This window comes from Panthera onca, chromosome F1 (assembly GCF_046562875.1).
Source record: "Panthera onca isolate mPanOnc1 chromosome F1, mPanOnc1 haplotype 2, whole genome shotgun sequence".
In the NCBI taxonomy this organism is placed as follows: Eukaryota; Metazoa; Chordata; class Mammalia; order Carnivora; family Felidae; genus Panthera; species Panthera onca.
The window spans coordinates 21,438,615-21,455,631 of record NC_138355.1 but is presented as its reverse complement, the minus strand read 5'-3'; the positions used below and the strand labels follow the sequence as shown (position 1 = coordinate 21,455,631).

Here is a 17,017-nt window from a genome sequence, read left to right as displayed (position 1 = left end):
TGCTGATGTCTCTGCCGGCAGAAGTAGGCCCCTCGGACTTGCCTGCGGAAGAGGCCGCAGGCTGGTGGGGCATCAGGGGCGGGATCAGCAGGTAGGAGATTTGTAGCACAGTGCTACCTGCGGGAACAGATGGACAGACCACGACACTGGACCAAAGAATGGCCAACGTAGAGAGCTGGCCTGGGAGAGACCACTCTTCCGCTTCTCTGTGGGGCTCCTTTGGGTTAATTCAGCCCCCAAAGTGAATCAAGACGTGCGGCTGCCCCCTTGGGCTCCCTGACAGAGCAGAGTGTCTGGAAGCCCAGCAGACCAGCTGGGAGCAGGAGAGTCAATTTATTGCTGAGAGAATGACACAGCGTCACCAGGTGCTTTTACTCTTCAGCCAAAAGGGGGTCCTGTAGGGGGCAAACGTGCAGATTAATGGCCTGGACTAATTGAGGGGATCCTCACAAATTAATACAGTTCTAGCAGCTGTACCGAAAAACCATATGCTTTGCCTCCTTCAAACCCAGATGGTGGTCATAAATATAACTCACTTGGGTCTGAGTTTAAATCTAAGTAACAAATGGGAATTACCTTTTAAGTGACCCGGAGCATGACCTCGGCTCCTAATTACCCAGCAGGAAGCTAGACTCTCTCTATTCCTTGTACGCACACTTTTCCTATGAAGAATTTTATCACATCATGACACTAAAGCCACTGAGCCAGTGAGTTTCTCGTCATGTTCTCCTGAAAGCACCCTTCCCGGGAGGAACGAGCTAGTGTCCATGATAAGACCAGCCTGGTCTCCAAGCTGAGGGCAGAATCTTAACTGGCATGGTTTGGGAAGAGGGTGGAGAAGAATACACGCTGATACTGGGGGAAAATCATTGCAGAAGGAGGAGCAGCACGAGAGAGATGCTTGGTGTGTTTAAAGATGTGGAAGGAAGCCCCCATGGTGGAGAGGGATGGGGAGGAGAGAGGGCAAAGAGGAGTTCAGAGGGACGGTGGGGCGGATCCCGTGGTGCCCCAGTGCAGGGCTGAGCATTCAACCTGGGATTCGGAAGGGAAGCAATGGAGCCCTTCAAGCGGAAGAGGGACGTGATTGGACTTCACATTGTCCGGGAGCATTCATCTGCTGTGCTGAGAGTGGACTCCAGATAGCAGGTCCGAGATAGAAGTGGGGAGCCAAGGCTGTGGCAGTGACAGAGGAGAGGGGACGCTTGCGAGGGCCATGGTGCCGAGTGGGCCGGTCCTAAGTTATTTTGATGGTAGGACCAAGAGGATCTGCCGATGGCTTGGATGTGGGACAGGAGAGAAAGAGGTCATGCTAGGCGTCATATGTTGTGAGAAGGGCTGGGCAGGGGTGTGTTGAGAATGCCAACGGAGCACGAGCAGAACCACCTAGCTCAGTGGCTTGTGACTGTCCCCCCAGCAGATCCCAGGAGCCTGTGTGAAGACAGAGAAGAGACAAAGGATGGAGCAAGCCGGCTGAGGGCACAGGCCATGGGCCATGTGGATGGTGCCAGGTAGAGAAGGAGGCAGTCAGAGCCGATGCCTGAAGTGAGCGGTGGTTTCCATCACTGAAGGACAGATTTGACGGCAGGAAGAAGTACAGGAAGTTTGAAAGGAGGTTGTGTTGACAGTATGTGATCCTGGGATTTACTGGGACAAAGCTGGAGAAGGTCTCAGACAGGATAATTGACTCCTGATGGCTGGGGGATCTAGTCTTAAAGAGGACTTTCATGTCGACAGTGAAGTTGCCCTAAATGGTGATGAGAAATGAGGTGGAAAAGATGAATTAGATGCCAGATTCTTTCGTGGAAGAATGGTCAGGAAATAAGCAGGGGGAAATAGGAAGAGGCAGGTGAGTTTTTAAGGTGGAGGGACATTTATGTATGTACAGAGAGAGCAGTAAATTGTTTGGAAGTACTCATGAGAGGCTGAGAGGCTGCCCTTCTCTGGGGGCATGGGAGGATTCCTCTGTGTGGGAGAATGCTTCAGGCAGGTTTCTGCCAACACAGGGACATTAGGAGCGTTTGCCAAGGTCAAGGGGAAAGGGAGAGCTATTTGCCATATTGCCGGTCCCAGAGGAAGCAAGGAAACCCTTGAGAGAATTAATTTGTCTATAGTAGTGGTTCTCAAAGTGTGATCAGACCAATAGCAGCAGCCTCACCTTGGAACCTGCTAGAAAGGCAAATTCTCAGGTTCCATCTGAGACCTACCGAATCAGGAACTCCAGAGAAACCATTAATCTGTGTTTTTCACAGGACTTCCAGGTGGAGAATCAAATTTTATTCCCAGGGCTGAGAATCACGGGTGTGAAGGCAGCACAGAGCAGCCGGGGGAGGTGAGAGGCTGCAGGGGAAGGGGACAGAGGCTGGAGGGTGGGGGCGGGCGGTGTGGGCAGTGCCAAGAAGGACAAAGATAGAAGCCAGGTGGGGTTCCTTGCCCTCATGTTTTCATATAGAATTCTGTGATCAGTTACTTCATTGTGGGGCCAGACAGACCCAGGGACTCATGACAATGGTGCCTTAGGACCTCCATTCAAGGAACTTTCGTTATAGCAGCAAGGAAGCCATTAGGAGGTATAGATGCTTCCAAGATTCTTATTTATTTCATAGTAAAAAGAGCAGCCACTGGGATGCCTGAGTGGCTCAGTGGGTCAAACGTCCGACTTTAGCCCAGGTCATGATCTTGCAGTTGGTGAGTTCGAGCCCCACATCAGGTTCTCTGCTGTCAGCGTGGAGCCTGCTTTGGATCCTCTGTCCCACTCTGCCCCTCCCCTGCTCTCACGCCCTAGTGCTCAATCTCTGTCTCTCTCTGTCTCTCTCTCTCTCTCTCTCTTTCTCAAAAGTAAATAAACAAAAAAAAAAGAGCAGCCACTGCTGGGGTAAAAGAAAGTTCACTTCTGCCCCAGGAATCCCCCCCTCATTCAAATAAGACTATTTCCCACAGTCTCTTGGACTCCTGTGTTTCAGTATCTCTCTCATGGCATTGGGAAAAGCTTGATCTAGTGATGAACCAGTAATAATCATAATAGTAAATAATAATAATAAAATAACATCCACCATCATTCGACTCTCACTCATCTTACTCCAAACATGGTGGCTTATTTGCTGTTTTCAGATATGCTGCCCGCCATAGCCTAGGAGCTCTGTGCTGGCTTGCCTCTCCCTGGCATGCTCTTCCCCACGTCTCCCTGCAGCTCATCCCCTCCCAAGACCTCCAGGTCCTGGCTCCAGGGTCATCTTTTCAATAAGACCTATCATGGTGGGGGAGGCGCCTGGGTGGCTCAGTCATTTGAGCAACTGACTTTGGCTCAGGTCATGATCTCGTGGTTCGTGGGTTTGAGCCCTGTGTCAGGCTCTGTGCTGACAGCTCGGAGCCTGGAGCCTGCTTCAGATTCTGTGTCTCCCTCTCTTTCTGTTCCTCCCCTGCTCGTTCTCTGTCTCTCTGTGTTTCTCAAAAATAAATAAACGTTAAAAAAAATTTAAAAAAATAAGACCTATCATGGCCACGTGTTGAAAAATCTCAGGGCCCCACACAGCTCCCCCATTCTTCCTTCTTCCTCTTGACTCTCTCCCACTTTTTTACAGACTCTATTGTACTTGCTATGGTTGTTGCTCCCCTAAATGCCTCCTACCACTGGACCGTAGCGCCTCAAGGGTGAGGACTTCTGTCAGTTTCTCCCTGATGTAGCCTGAGTGCCTAGAAAAATACCAAGTTCATGGTGATTGTATTGAATGGATGAATACATGTATGCTTACTGTGTCCAGACATTGTGCTGAAGAAAGGCTTTATGTTTAACACCACTTAGTCCCGCAATAATCTCGGAAGGTGTATATTATTCACCGTCACAGAACAGAAAAGTCAACTAGGACCCAGAGAGGTTAAGTAATTTGTCCAAGGCCACACAGCTAGTGTGGTGGAACTCACCTTCATATGATGCTATATGCCACGGTGTCTGTTCTTAACCATCCTCTGTGTCTGAGGGCTTAAGTCCCAGCCCTGTTGGTTTATTCTGCTCCCTAAGAGGTATCGTTTCCCTTTTAAGAACTAGTAACTCAGCCTGATTTTTTGTGATGAGTTATGTCTGTAGACTCCCTGCCATCCCTCCACCAGCATTTTAAGTATTCCTGAACACCATGCATTTTAAAGAGAGGAAGGACATATCCCTGTTTTGGATAGCCCAAGACTTCTGTGAAGCTGAAAGCTGGGTAAAATGATAACTAAAAATACCTTGTATTCTTTTCCATTCTTTGAGTTAATGACTTCTTGAGATGCTATGAAAGTTAATGAAATAACATCTCTAAATTTCGTCCGTGGAAATAGGAGGAACCAGAAATACTCACGCGCCAGGAACCTAGCATATAGATCCCTCTGAATGTAGCATCGCGCTTACTGATGTAGGCTTGTAAGCACACCCTGGAGTTAGATTATCTTGGTTTTAGGAGATTTATGGTGGCATCCGGGCGTCTCCCACCTGGCCTCGGGCATATGTGCTGCTGCTAATGGAAAGCATCAGCCTTCTCTAGTTGGATATTACTGTTGTGTTATGAGAATAGTAAATACACCCGAAAACACCTTCTCAGCCATCTCCGTTCCTCTGCGGAGACAGTCATAACCAGGGCCTGGGGCCAGGGATGCTATTTCCCATCACCAGAAATAAGAACAGAGAGGCATCAATAAACAGAACCCCAGCCCTCCCTATCTGGGCTCTGGTCTGATTGCCCACATTCTTCCTCCCCTGGTCTTTCTTCTCTCAGTACACATTCCCCTCCTCTCACTGCAAACAATACGGCTCTTAGACTGGTCTCTCTGCTCCTGTCTCTCTCGGCTCCAGAAATGACAGGCTCCCTGCATACTTACTGGGAGTCCCTCTTTCTTGACACCTAGGGGCCACCTATGGGTCTACTAGAAACAGTCACCTCAGATGTGCATCCACCAGGATTCTGCCTCCTGTGTCTCAAATTGGTGAAACACTCCAATCCCCTGAGCATTAGTGCCAAAGAGTAACGGAGGACAGACGTGGTTTTAAATCGTGACTCCAGCCCACACTGGCTATGTGACCTTGGGTGGGTGACCTGGCCTCTCTCCGAATGTCCTCGTGTGTAGGATACAGACATTCGTATCCATCTTGCAGTGATGGTGTGAGGATGAGAGTTTATATACGTAAATTTCTTGACAATCGAGAGACCGTTAATAAGTAACTAGAGGTACTCGTTATATTCTAAGTCACTGTCCACTTTACCTCTTGATCCTATTTTAACAACCTGAGAATTTAAAAATCCTGAATATCTCAGTGGATTTCTGGACTGAAGTTATTTTTAACGCAGTTAAGGTGCTGGCCATCAGAGTTTGATTGCTAAAGGATTGGTAGAGCGTGGGATAGAGAAATATCACTGGATAGATCATGAGTTCTATTCTTTTAGCTAAGATGTTCTTTAACTACTATGTTGTTTGGCCCTGTGCTGGGCACTCAGGACATGGAAGAAGCTCTGGCCCCCGTCCTCATAGGCGATGGGCAAGATAGAAAAGTAAGGAAATCATTGCAATGTCTGGACAGAGTAGGAGTAGAAATTTTCTTCCTTCCAACCCATAAAACTCCTACAACAATGACTGTCATTACCAACAGTCCCTGAGTTCACTTGGAGTTGTGACAGCGAATCAGGTTGCTATGCCTTTTGGCTAACAGGAGGTCGAGTGGGCAAAGTTCTGTCTCAGAAACCTGTAGACTTAGTTTCTTCATCCTCAGATTTAACATTGGATCTGAGACACAGTTCTGCTCTCCAGATCTCAGTTCCCAGCTGTTTAGGAAGGAAATGTGAACAAATCTCCCTTCTGACAGGTTTAATACGAAAACATTTAATGATAAAGTGCTTGGAGCTCCATAGGAAAAATGCCAAGGCTATACAAATTCATTGCCACTTTGCCACATCACCAAGTTCAGTCTTAGCAATGTATGCCTTGGAGGAGAAATATAAGAGTTCTAAATTAAACCGAAGGATTACTCATTTGGAGCTGCAGGATGTATTGGATTCAATTTCTGTGTCATCACAGATCTGCAAACGTGTTTTCATATCTGGTCGGGGGGGTGGGCTTGCAAAGGCTTGGTGTTCCTGAAATCCTAATCGTGGGGCCAAGGTTGCCTTAGAAATTGCGACCATTCACCGCTCCGGGTTCTTCACGCTGCCCTGGCATCGCCTGACTACCTCACTTCATCCCTGAGCCAAATCTCTACCCCCTGCCACCCAGGGATTCCCAGTAGCTTTTGCAGGACCCACTTGGTACCCAAGCATATGCAAGCCGGAAGCGCGGGAGAGCTAATGGCTCATGAAGGCAAATGTGAGAAGTCCCTGCAGACCATTCACAGATGGGAGCTGGGGGTAAAGGCTTCCATTCTCCTGGGACAGACTGGTGGGGCTCTGGTAGCTTCATACATCCTGTCCTGCAAAACTTACCGCCTGCTCCCTTAGCACACTTCCCTTAGAGTCACTCAGCCCCCTTTCTCGCTTCATTTCCTTCCTCCCTCCTTCCAGCTTCCCTGGGATTGCACTTGCCAATAAAGTATTAATCTGAAGTCTTTTGCCTCAGGCACTGTATTTTCAGGAAACATGGGCAAAGACAGAGACTGTTCTAACTGAAATTGACCTCAGCAATATTCCATTTGAAGGTTTTCATTTTATAGAAAAGAGAGCTACAAACAATGGGGCAGAGATAAAGTGAGTTACTCAAACCCCTGTCTCCAGCCTCCAGGTTTGGTATTTAAGCAACATCTCTCTCTCTCTCTTTCTCTCTCTCTCTCTCACACACACACACACACGGATATGTATTACACACATCTACATACACGTGCACACTCATATGTTGCACGTGTATACACAAACGTTAAAAATCTTATTTATTTACCTTTGTTGTCCTCCTCAGAGATAGCAGATAAGATCTACAATCTCTTCAATGGCTACACCAGTGGGAAGGAGCAACAGACGGCCTATAACACCCTCCTGGATCTGGGTTCTCCAACCCTACACCGAGTCCTCTACCACTACAACCAGCACTATGAGAGTTTTGGAGAATTCACCTGGCGGTGTGAGGATGAACTGGGCCCCAGGTAACTAATAAACTTCATTGCCTCTCATAAAGACCTCAGCTCTTTGAAATTTGGTACCTCCTACACCATAATACTGAATCCACGAATTCACAGAGATTTCCTGGGTGAGCTTAGTTGCTTGTAGAAGGAAGTTCTGTGCTTTTACACAGCCCAGTTCATATAGATTAGTTTTGGATAAGCTGTATTTAAGCAGCCGAGTCATGAATACATTTCTTGAACTCTAAAAAAAATCTTTGCCCTTGACCTGTTTTACCCACCTCTTTTTCAAGCTGACATGGCATTCCAAATGCTAAAACACAGTAGGAGCCAGAAGCCTAGTCTTGTGAAAGAAAATTAGGAATTTTATTGAAGGGGTTATCCAAACATATTTATTGCATATGAACTTTGCTTATGCAATATGCATTGCACAGGAGTATTTTCAGCTCAACTGCACATTCTTTTGAAAGACAGCGTGGTGGTCAGTACCCACCTTGACAGCTATCTTGGCCAAAGTTAGGACAATATAGTGTTTCCCTGGCCCTGAAGCTGCAACTTTTCAATACTCAGTACCTACTGCTTATAGGTTATACAACTCAGATAACATTCTTAGAAAGAGACAAATGGGGACGATGTGTGCAGATACTAACTTCATTTTGTTTCTACATCATGGCTATATATTCCAAGAAAAACAGATTTCAGCAGAAGCACTGGAATGTTCAGATAGACGGTGTAAGAGGCTTTTCACATGGAATGTTGGCACCTGTATGTCCTTGAATTAGTTAGGAGTTCATAAAGAAAAAAGGGGAGAGCCAAGGACTAAGAAAAAAAAAAAAAGAAGGAAAGAAAATGAAGACAATCAACACAATGGAATCTTCTAGCACTTGAAGAATCCTTGCACTCCTGCCAATAGGCTGCACGAAAGTATCACCCAGAAGTTGTCCCACCCATCTGACCTCTGAGCGAACTGGAGGGAGGCCCAGTGTCAGAGTGCTTCTTGTGACCTGAAATTATAAACTCTCGTAGAAGACCATTGTTCAGGACATTCCCTCCTGCATTCTTACTTTTGAAAGAAGGAGGAAGTTTAGGAGTATCTTCCAAAATACAGTGATTTGAAGTGTAAGTTTAGGAAGAATCTTTTCTGCATTTCATAAATTATTTCCTGCAGTTTATAGAGACTGGTGGTCCTTGGGCAAACAGATGCCAGAGCTATGTCACAGAGGGAAATACATAAGGGGCTTTTCATTTGTTTTGTCTCAGTTTCGGTAAAAAGCAAACCCTGGGTTAGAGAGAAGATACACATTAAGATATGTCCCCTCCGGTCTATACATTATTACTCCTGCCCTTATTATTACGTATACCTAATATTATCCCCTCTCTCCACCTCTCTCCCCCCACCTCCCTTCCCCCTCTCGCTCTGCTCCCTCCCTTCTTTCTGCTCCCCCCTCCTTCCTTCTCCCTTTCCTCCCTCCTGACATTTATTGAGTGTATATATACAGTTCTTGGTTAGGGAACATAAATGTCACAATTTGAATAGCACTAACATTGCATATATCATCTTGATTTCCAAGGGCATTAGGATTGCTCTTAAAATTTCTCTCTTGTACCTCAAGAGTCAGGAGGAAAATTGGTTAATAAAGAAAGGGAGCAGGGGAAGAATCGTGGATCCCCCTGTAAAGCAGGGCGTGCTGCTGACCTGACACTCTCTTCGCAGACTCTCCTCCCTGGAGACCCTTCCATGTGTGATGCTAGTTTTTCAAGGCTATATATTAGAAAACACTGTGTAATTTCATTAGCTTGTGGAAATCAAGTTTTACTTTCCAGTGTCACGGATCTCAGGGAGAACCACAGGAAGGGAAGAGCGCTGTGCCTTGAGATGCATCGGCCCACTTTGGAGCTCGTCTTGAGAGTGAACAGAAGAGGGTCTGTGGGCTACATACTTCCTGTGAGCAGATAAGTCTGTTCCCTTAACTTTCACGGAGGCCTCCAGATTGACTTGCGGGTTGAAATACTTTGAGAACGACATTGGTTGTTCTCACCTTCCAAGAATTTGTCAACAACTAATGACATGTAGTGGGGTAGATTAAGAGGAAGGGCCACCAAAGTCCCTGTTGATGACGACTTCTGGAAGCCTGTGTGGCTAAACTGCAGAGGCTGAGAGGCAGAGGAGAGACGGTCTGCATCAGATGCTATTTCTGAGGCAGGAGGAGTGTCTGACTTCCTCTGACCCACCACTGACATCGGAGAAAATACCACTGCCCTCCGATGACCTCACCCTCTCTCAGCCCCTTGACCGTGCTGCTGAATCTCCACACCTTTCTTCCAGCATCATCTCTGTGCCTCTCAGCATGGCCTCCCGGGAACGCAATGAGATCGCCCCCGGTGGTAGTCACAGCCAGACAGGAGGGGAGAAATGAAATGAATGTGGCTATTGTTCTCTGAAAGGTCATCCTGAACGGAATGCAGAAACTTCCATCTTCTGGAAAGAATTGTTGATTGGATTAGAAAAGAGTGGTTCTTCACATGAGAAGTTAGCTTAGCCGCTGATAAATCCTGCAAGGGGTGCTGTTCACTGAGCTTTTCACGACGGCATTTTACAGCCTCCCACGAGCTCTTTCAAATGAGAAATGCCGTGGGTCTCTGAGCACTCAGGCCTTTGTAGAATGAGAGGAACACAGCTGAGTGAGGGAAACGTTGCTCCGTCGCTGCTTCTAAGGGCCCAGAGAGGCGGTGAGTCTGACAGCTGGCTGTCAGGCAGCCCCTCTCTCTGACACTGTAAATGGGCCCAGGGAAGAAGGCTGTACTCCAGTGAGATGGACTGTGGGGCTGCTTCCCCGAGGCTGCTCATGGAGGCCCCCAGGCTCTGGTGTTGGCCCAGAGGGATCACTGCACTCCAGTGTGCGTGAACTTGGGGCAGCCTCACTCTCCTCTGTTCCTTTCTCTCTCTACTGGCGATCTGCAGCAGCTCAGGTGCCCTCTCGTCCCCTCCTGTTCCTCTCTCTCTTGATTGGGGCGCAATGGCCATGGCCTCCTGGCCTTCCAAGATAGAAGGCGGAATGGAGCATGAGCTCACCTGAAGGCTAATTAGGTCACGTGTGCCACCGTGAGTCTGCATTTCCCCCAAGAATGGCCCTGCATCAGTGTGCCCTGAGGGCATTGCTGTCTTGGCCCTTAGTTCACTGCCACTACCTCCATACGGGCATAATTCATTACACTGATATCCTCCAAAGTTCAGTATATCAGCTGTTTCTGCTTAGTTCTGAAATAGCCTGGAAAAGGCAAATACTCACTCACATGCATTATTTGTCATTTGATGACGGTAAATTGCTGGCTGTAAAGAAAACGGATTTGATTTGTCTTTCAAAACTGCCAACTCTATGATTTTCAAAGGGCATAAATTCCCACTAAAATATCAGTTATTTTCTCTTCTTTATTTTCCCTCATGGCATTTTGTTTCTCTCTTTTGTTTTGGTGCCTGTCCCACTTGGCACGGCCAGACTGTTCTTCGATCCACCCATCTGTCCATCCAACCAGTTGCTTGACAGATATTTATGGAAGACCCCTGTTCTAAGTGCCCATGCTAGACCAGCAGGTAGAACATACTAGGCTGTGCCCTCTTGGAGTTGAAAAGTCTCACTCTAGGGCTGCCTGGGTGGCTCAGCAGATTGAGCGTCCGACTTCAGCTCAGGTCAAGATCTCGAGGTTCGTGAGTTCGAGCCCCGTGTCTTTCTCGCTGCTGTCGGCGTGGATCCCACCTCAGATCCTCTGCCCCCCTCTTTCTCTGTCCCTCCCCTGCTCACACTCTCTCAAAAGCAAATAAGGCTTTAAAAGAAATAACGAAGTCTCACACTAATAGTAGTATCCTCCACGCTTGATCCATAGGAAAGCTGGCCTCATCCTTTCCCAGCTAGGCGATCTCAGCAGTTGGTGCAATGGCCTCCTTCAGGAACCCAAGATAAGCTTGCGACGTGGCTCCCTGAAGTACCTGGGCTGCCGCTACAGTGAGATCAAGCCCTACGGACTTGACTGGTCAGAGCTCAGCCGGGACCTCAGGAAGACGTGCGAGGAGCAGACCCTGAGCGTCCCTTACAACGACTATGGGGACAGCAAAGACATCTAGCGCCATGGAGCCAGATGGTGTGGCTGCCGAAACGAAGCAGGAGAGAGGAGAGGAACATCTGGGTTGGTTTGTGGATTTTTAATATTTTTTAATGGAACATTAAAACCTCTAAACCAGGGAGAGGCAATAGCTAAACCAGGGAGAAACTGATCCTTGCTCCCGGTGGAACTTCTTTGGTATGACATTCTCCATCTGCATGGTCGGTACAGCTGCCATCCGGCAGCTTCGTGCAGTATTTCTCTGCAAGGGATTACTTTGGGGCTTGTGTTACAGTTGATTTGTTTCATTTAATTTTTTTTTTCCCATGAGGTTCATCAAAATGCTCAAGAGTTCTGCCATGCTTCCCATGAAAGGTCTATCAGGTCGAGGCACCCTGTGCTCACTGAGTCCCTGAGTCTGTTAGCTGGGGACAGAGATGAGGTCAGAGAGTTGCTAGACTGGCCTCGGGCCCTGGCCTCAAGCGTTCCTCAGGAAGCATCTCACTCTGGGAGCCTAAGCTCTGCTCACAAAGACCACAGGAAATTGGGAGGGTGGCCTCTGTGCGGGTCTCATGGTTTCCCCCACGCCTTCCTATTGCTTGTTTCACACCTCTCAGGTGAACTGAGCCTCCAACATGGGTCCCAGCAGGCCTTCGGGATTTTTTAGATCCTCACCCGTTCTAAGACAGGATTAGAATGAAATCTCCTTCTGGTGGATCTCTGCCTCTCCTTAAGACAATACGATCTTTAAGAGGCGGCAAAATGCTACCTGTCAAATGCACCTTCGAAACATTCTGCCTGGGAGACTAGTTAGCAGTCATATTCTAGAAAAGAAGTAGAGTTGATTATTCTAAAAAACTGTGTCTCCAGGATGAACTTCTCCAGACCACATATGTACGTCGCACGCCTGGATTCTCTTTAGTGTCAGAGTCACTTAACCCTGGGCAGAGAAGGCCTGACCGACACCCACTCTGGTCCAGGAAGGGCTGATACCTCCATGTCAGTGTTTCGGTGAACTAAAGCTCTTACTGATCACACACACACACACACACACACACACACGCAACTAATGTCCATTTCTCCCTTGCTAAATTTGCCTAATTATGTCGCTAGTTTTGCAGATCCTTTCTCTGGATGGCCATCCACAGGAGAATACCACTGTTTTCACCTCCCATCCAGCTGCCGGGAGTAGCCGAGGTTCTGTGTAGGCAAGTAGAGGCCGGGCCCTTGGCTCCGTCCCATGACCCTAGTGTGGTAGCCACAGATGTAAGTGGTGGCCCAGTTAAAAGGAGAGCCAGCCTTTCCGTAAGAGCTTTGAGGGCCATGTGGCCCACACACCTCAGAGGCCTCGACACACACTTCCAGTCACCCTGCCTTTGACCGGGGCTCCTCATTTGGAAACACAAGAGAAAGGTCAGGAAAGAGATGCAGGACGATATGGAACTCTCCTGGTTTTTTTCCAAATAGTGATGACAGATCCCGTTCGTGCTTACCGTGTGTCAGAGCTGCTCTGAGCACTTCGTACATCCCTGAATCCTCAGGACAGCCTCCCGCCCCCACCACCAAGGAGGTGCTGTTCTCGCCTCTGTTTCAGTGATGAGGAACCCCAGGCAAAGAGAGGAACCCCATTAGGCGGTTTGCCCCAGATGCCTCCTTTACCGCTGCCTGGGCCCCGACAGGAACAGGCCAGTTTTCCTGTGGCATGCAGCTGTCCCTTCTCTAAGCTCCACAGGGACCCGCCCAGAGAGTTTTCCCTTTGCCACACCTGCCTGGGACAGATGTGCCCACGGTGCACCCTGAACTCAGCCACCGGAGCACCCCTGGGGACCGAGGGGTCTGCGGAGCGAGCTTCCCCCGGGGTCTGGCAGCGGGGCCTGGGGTGAGGCTGCGGGTTCGGGAGGGCTCACAGCCCGCCCTGCGTCTTCCCGTAAAAAGACTGAAAGATTTGTCTCGAATTCTGGAAGGTACCTGCCTCAGAAATTCCTCCACTTCCGGAGCCGAGGCCAGCAGAAAAGTCGGCCCTCCCGCTCATGGGCAGTGCAGGGCCGCAGGTGGGATGCCTAAAGGGACATCACTGACCTCCGCCAGGGAGGACAGTGCCACAGGCAGCTGGTCCCCAACCGGTGGGCGAGGCTGAGAGACAGGCCATCTTACCCCCTCTGTTCAAGTCCGCCCGGAACACGGGGTCTGTGCAGCGTGGTGGGGGCCGCCAGGGCTGCGCTGACTTCCTGGCCCCGTGAGCCAACGGGCTGAGGAGGGAGGACGGCGAGTGGCGTCAGGGTCACACTTCTTTGACCCCCCTCTTCTGTTTATTAAAATAAGGAGGCTCATTCTCTCCCAGTCTCCCCTCCTCCTCCCCCAGGTCCCTCCAGCTTTGGATCTGATTTCTCGTCTTCCTCTCGGGCCCCACCCTGCCTCCTTCATCCCTTCCTTCTCCATGACTCTCTTCCTCCTTCTGTGTCCCCTTTTGCCCTCCTCGCGGTACGTGTGCTCGCACACACACCTCCACACACACACACCACACGCCCTGCACACCCGTACATCACACACACGTACCACACTCATCACACATACATTTACACACACACACGAGACGTACATAGAGCACACACACACGCGTTACACACACAACACACTATACACATGCACTACGTGCAAAAGTTATACATACCCATACATCATACACGCATATACACATACACTATACACATGCACTCAACACATATACATCACACACATGCATTATGCACACACAATACACACACATATACATAACACACACATATATATACACACACACTCAACACATATATGTTGCACACACGTGCATTATGCACACACAATAGGCTACACATACATAACACACACATCATATATACACACACTATGTATACTACACACACATACTATATGCACATACACTATACACACCTACATTACACACACACGCACACACATGCACTATCCACATACATTAAACACACACTAGACACACAGATGCTATGGCTGGGTCCCATCACCCACTTTCAAGTTACAAGGAAGGCCAACATGAGTGGGGCAGGATTCTAACTTCCTCTGAGGATTTAACTGCAGGATCTTGGCTCCTGGGAAAAAACTGTTGATCATGCCCTTGTGACCTTTCCCAAAGCGTGCCTGGAGGAACCCATCCTGACTAAAAAGGGTGATGGTACCAGACCAGTATTAAACCTCAAATTTCCAAACTGACAAACAGGTCTTAAGGAGTCACTTATACCCGCCAACCCTCCCCCGGCTCTGGGCTCCCCCTGAGACCCTGGCGTTTCCCCTTAAACATACATGACCCACCATAATAGCATTAGACCTTTAACTGAGTATGCAGTCATCTTCCATGGAGTTCAGTCCATTCATTATTTTTGGTTAAGCACACTTCTTGAGATTCAGATGTTCTATTAAAACACTGAGTGTGGAAAAAACCCACTTGACTACGATAGAAGAAAGAATGGATATCATGTGACCAACTTCAGGTATAACAGTATTGTTTCAAAGAGAATTATTGTACGGTTATAAAAAATGGAATAATCAACTAAATAATAAACAAAGCTGTTAGTAAGTGTCAGGTGTGTGGATGTTACCTTGTGTCCGTCAACAGTCAGAGTGATCTGGGGGGACCCACCAGGGAACTGCTCCAGTTTCGGACGTTACGCCTCAGGTGCCTTACAGCCCGCCATCCTAACCAAAACAAAAAGTTAAACACCTCACAGCCAATTATAAACGTGTCGTTAGGCAGTAGTGATTCTCATCTTTTCTAGCACCATCCAGATAATTAGCCAATGAAACGTATTTACTGAGTATCTACCCTATCTCACACACGATGCCCGGTGCCCAGCGTGTGCTTCTTCGTCGCAGAACCTGGCAGCTTATGGGGAAAGCCAGACATTGAGTCCATCGTTACCGGGGTGAAGAGAACCATGAGAGAGAAGTACAGGATGGTGGGAGTCACTAAACTTACCTTTGGGTGTTTAAGGCCAATGTTGCAAAAGGCCCTCCCTGATACTTGCCTGTCTTGTGACTCTATAGAGGCATTTGGGGTAGGGTAGCGGGATGAAATGCTTCATGGTGCTCAGCCCAAGCACTCAACCACTTTTTTTCCCTCTCTACCACGTAACTTTAAATAGATGTTCTCTCTCCTGCCACCCATTATCCCCAAAAAACAGACGTTAAGTGTCTGCACACTTAGTAGGCCCTCTCACAAAGTAGTGATGAGAGCAGTTTCCCCCATACAAGCAGGAACTACCTGGAGGTGAAGACTGTGGCAGTTTTCACACATGGCCACAAACTGTTCGAAACCCTCCCCCTAGACGTGTGTTCTACGGACTCTCCCGTTGAAGCTGGGCAGGTTGACTGTTTTAACCAATAGATTACAATGGAAATAATGCTGTAAGTTCCCAGCCTGAGTCATAAAAGGCCCTGGGGCTTCTGCCTCCTTCTCTGGAACTCTTGCCTTTGGAGCTCTGAGCCACCGCATAAGAAATTTGAGGCCACCATGCTGGAGAGTCACGTGTAAGCACTGTGATCCAGGGCTCCAGCTGAGCCAGCCTTCTAGACATTCCTGCTGAGGCACAGACATGTGACTGAAGCTGTCTTAGACCCTCAAGATGAGTCTCTCTGCCAGCTGCATACCACCCAGCAACTTCTATCAATGTCACATGGAAGAGAAGAATCACCCTGCCAAACCTTGCCTGAATTCCTGACCCCAGAATTATGCAACATAATAAAACAGTTATTGTTTTAAGCCACGAAGGGGGTCTGTTAAATAAAGGGGATCGGATCAGTGGCCAAAAACAACCTATTCCAGCCAGCCAGTGACGGAGCATCGAGGTTGCCCTCCCCTAGGCATGAACTCACCACAAAAAGGAGAGGAAAGTGTAGTAGAAAGTGTAGAAAGTGTGGGTTGGGCTATGTATGCATAACATGCTGAGTCTTTGCTCCGACAGAGGAGAGCAAAAAGAAAGATGGCCACTTCATCCCAATACATCTGAGCAGGTGAACCTCAGAAACTTACATGGAAACCCTGGGTTGAGGGGCGGGGATGAGTGCTCCAGGGCCAGCAAAAGAAAGAAAGAGAAAGGAGAAGGCAATTTGGAATCTAAAAGAACTATTGGAAGGGAAGGGTTTCTTCCAACGACAGTATTTCTCTGTCCCTTTGCATTTGGAACTTCCCGGATGTGATGTGCATATCCCACACCTAATGCGTGCCAGGCACTTGTGCTAAACGCTTCACTGCAAAATAGTCTTCAGTCTTCACGGGAGTCTTGTGAAATGACTACTCTTAAGCGGAAAGCAGAGTGTCAGAGACTTGATACGACGTGCCCAAGGTCACAGCCAAGGGCAAGTACAGGCATTTCAACCACAGGTGTCTGACTCTCACCGTGAAACCATACTGCCACTGCCTCCTAGGAGTTTGTTTCTCACTGTGTTTCCTAGAAAGGGAAAAACTCCTCCCGTTGAGATTTTTCCAGGTCACTGGCCTGTTACCCTATCTCAGCCAGTAGGAGAGAAAGTGGCTGGATCAGTGCAAACTTAAGCACTACCGTTAAGAAAACAGCTCAGAGTGCAAACGAAGCACATTGTCTCTTTTTGTTTATTTGGTCTCGGCTTGGTGTGTTGTCTGTCATATGACTGTAATGCAGAGCTAAAAAATTGTGACTCCTGCTCTGTCTGTTCGGCATAGCCCTGTATTGGGCTTTAGTGGTTCTTTGGCCTGGTCTCTGTGTTGCACATACGTGCATGGTGACACCCGATATCTGAGAGAGAACTTGGGGAACAAAAACCTTCTGCCCTTCAGGGCAGCATCCTTTGGCTTGTTGATTC

The 17,017-nt window shown here is 48.3% G+C and overlaps 1 protein-coding gene across 5 annotated transcripts in view; it reads left to right on the top strand.

Moving 5' to 3' along the window:
• The window catches only part of ASTN1 (astrotactin 1), a 303,494-nt gene extending 288,732 nt beyond the window's left edge, over nt 1-14,762 (top strand). For 4 of the 5 annotated variants that reach the window (XM_060643585.3, XM_060643583.3, XM_060643586.3 and 1 more), the window contains 2 exons: nt 6,910-7,093; nt 10,952-14,762. In XM_060643585.3, the coding sequence (XP_060499568.1) occupies nt 6,910-7,093; nt 10,952-11,189 (422 nt within the window). In that variant the 3' untranslated portion in view covers nt 11,190-14,762. Of the gene's footprint in view, nt 1-6,909; nt 7,098-10,951 lie in introns of those variants that run through there. The other variant, XM_060643587.3, reaches the window with a different exon arrangement.
• Nucleotides 14,763-17,017: the final 2,255 nt, after the last annotated feature.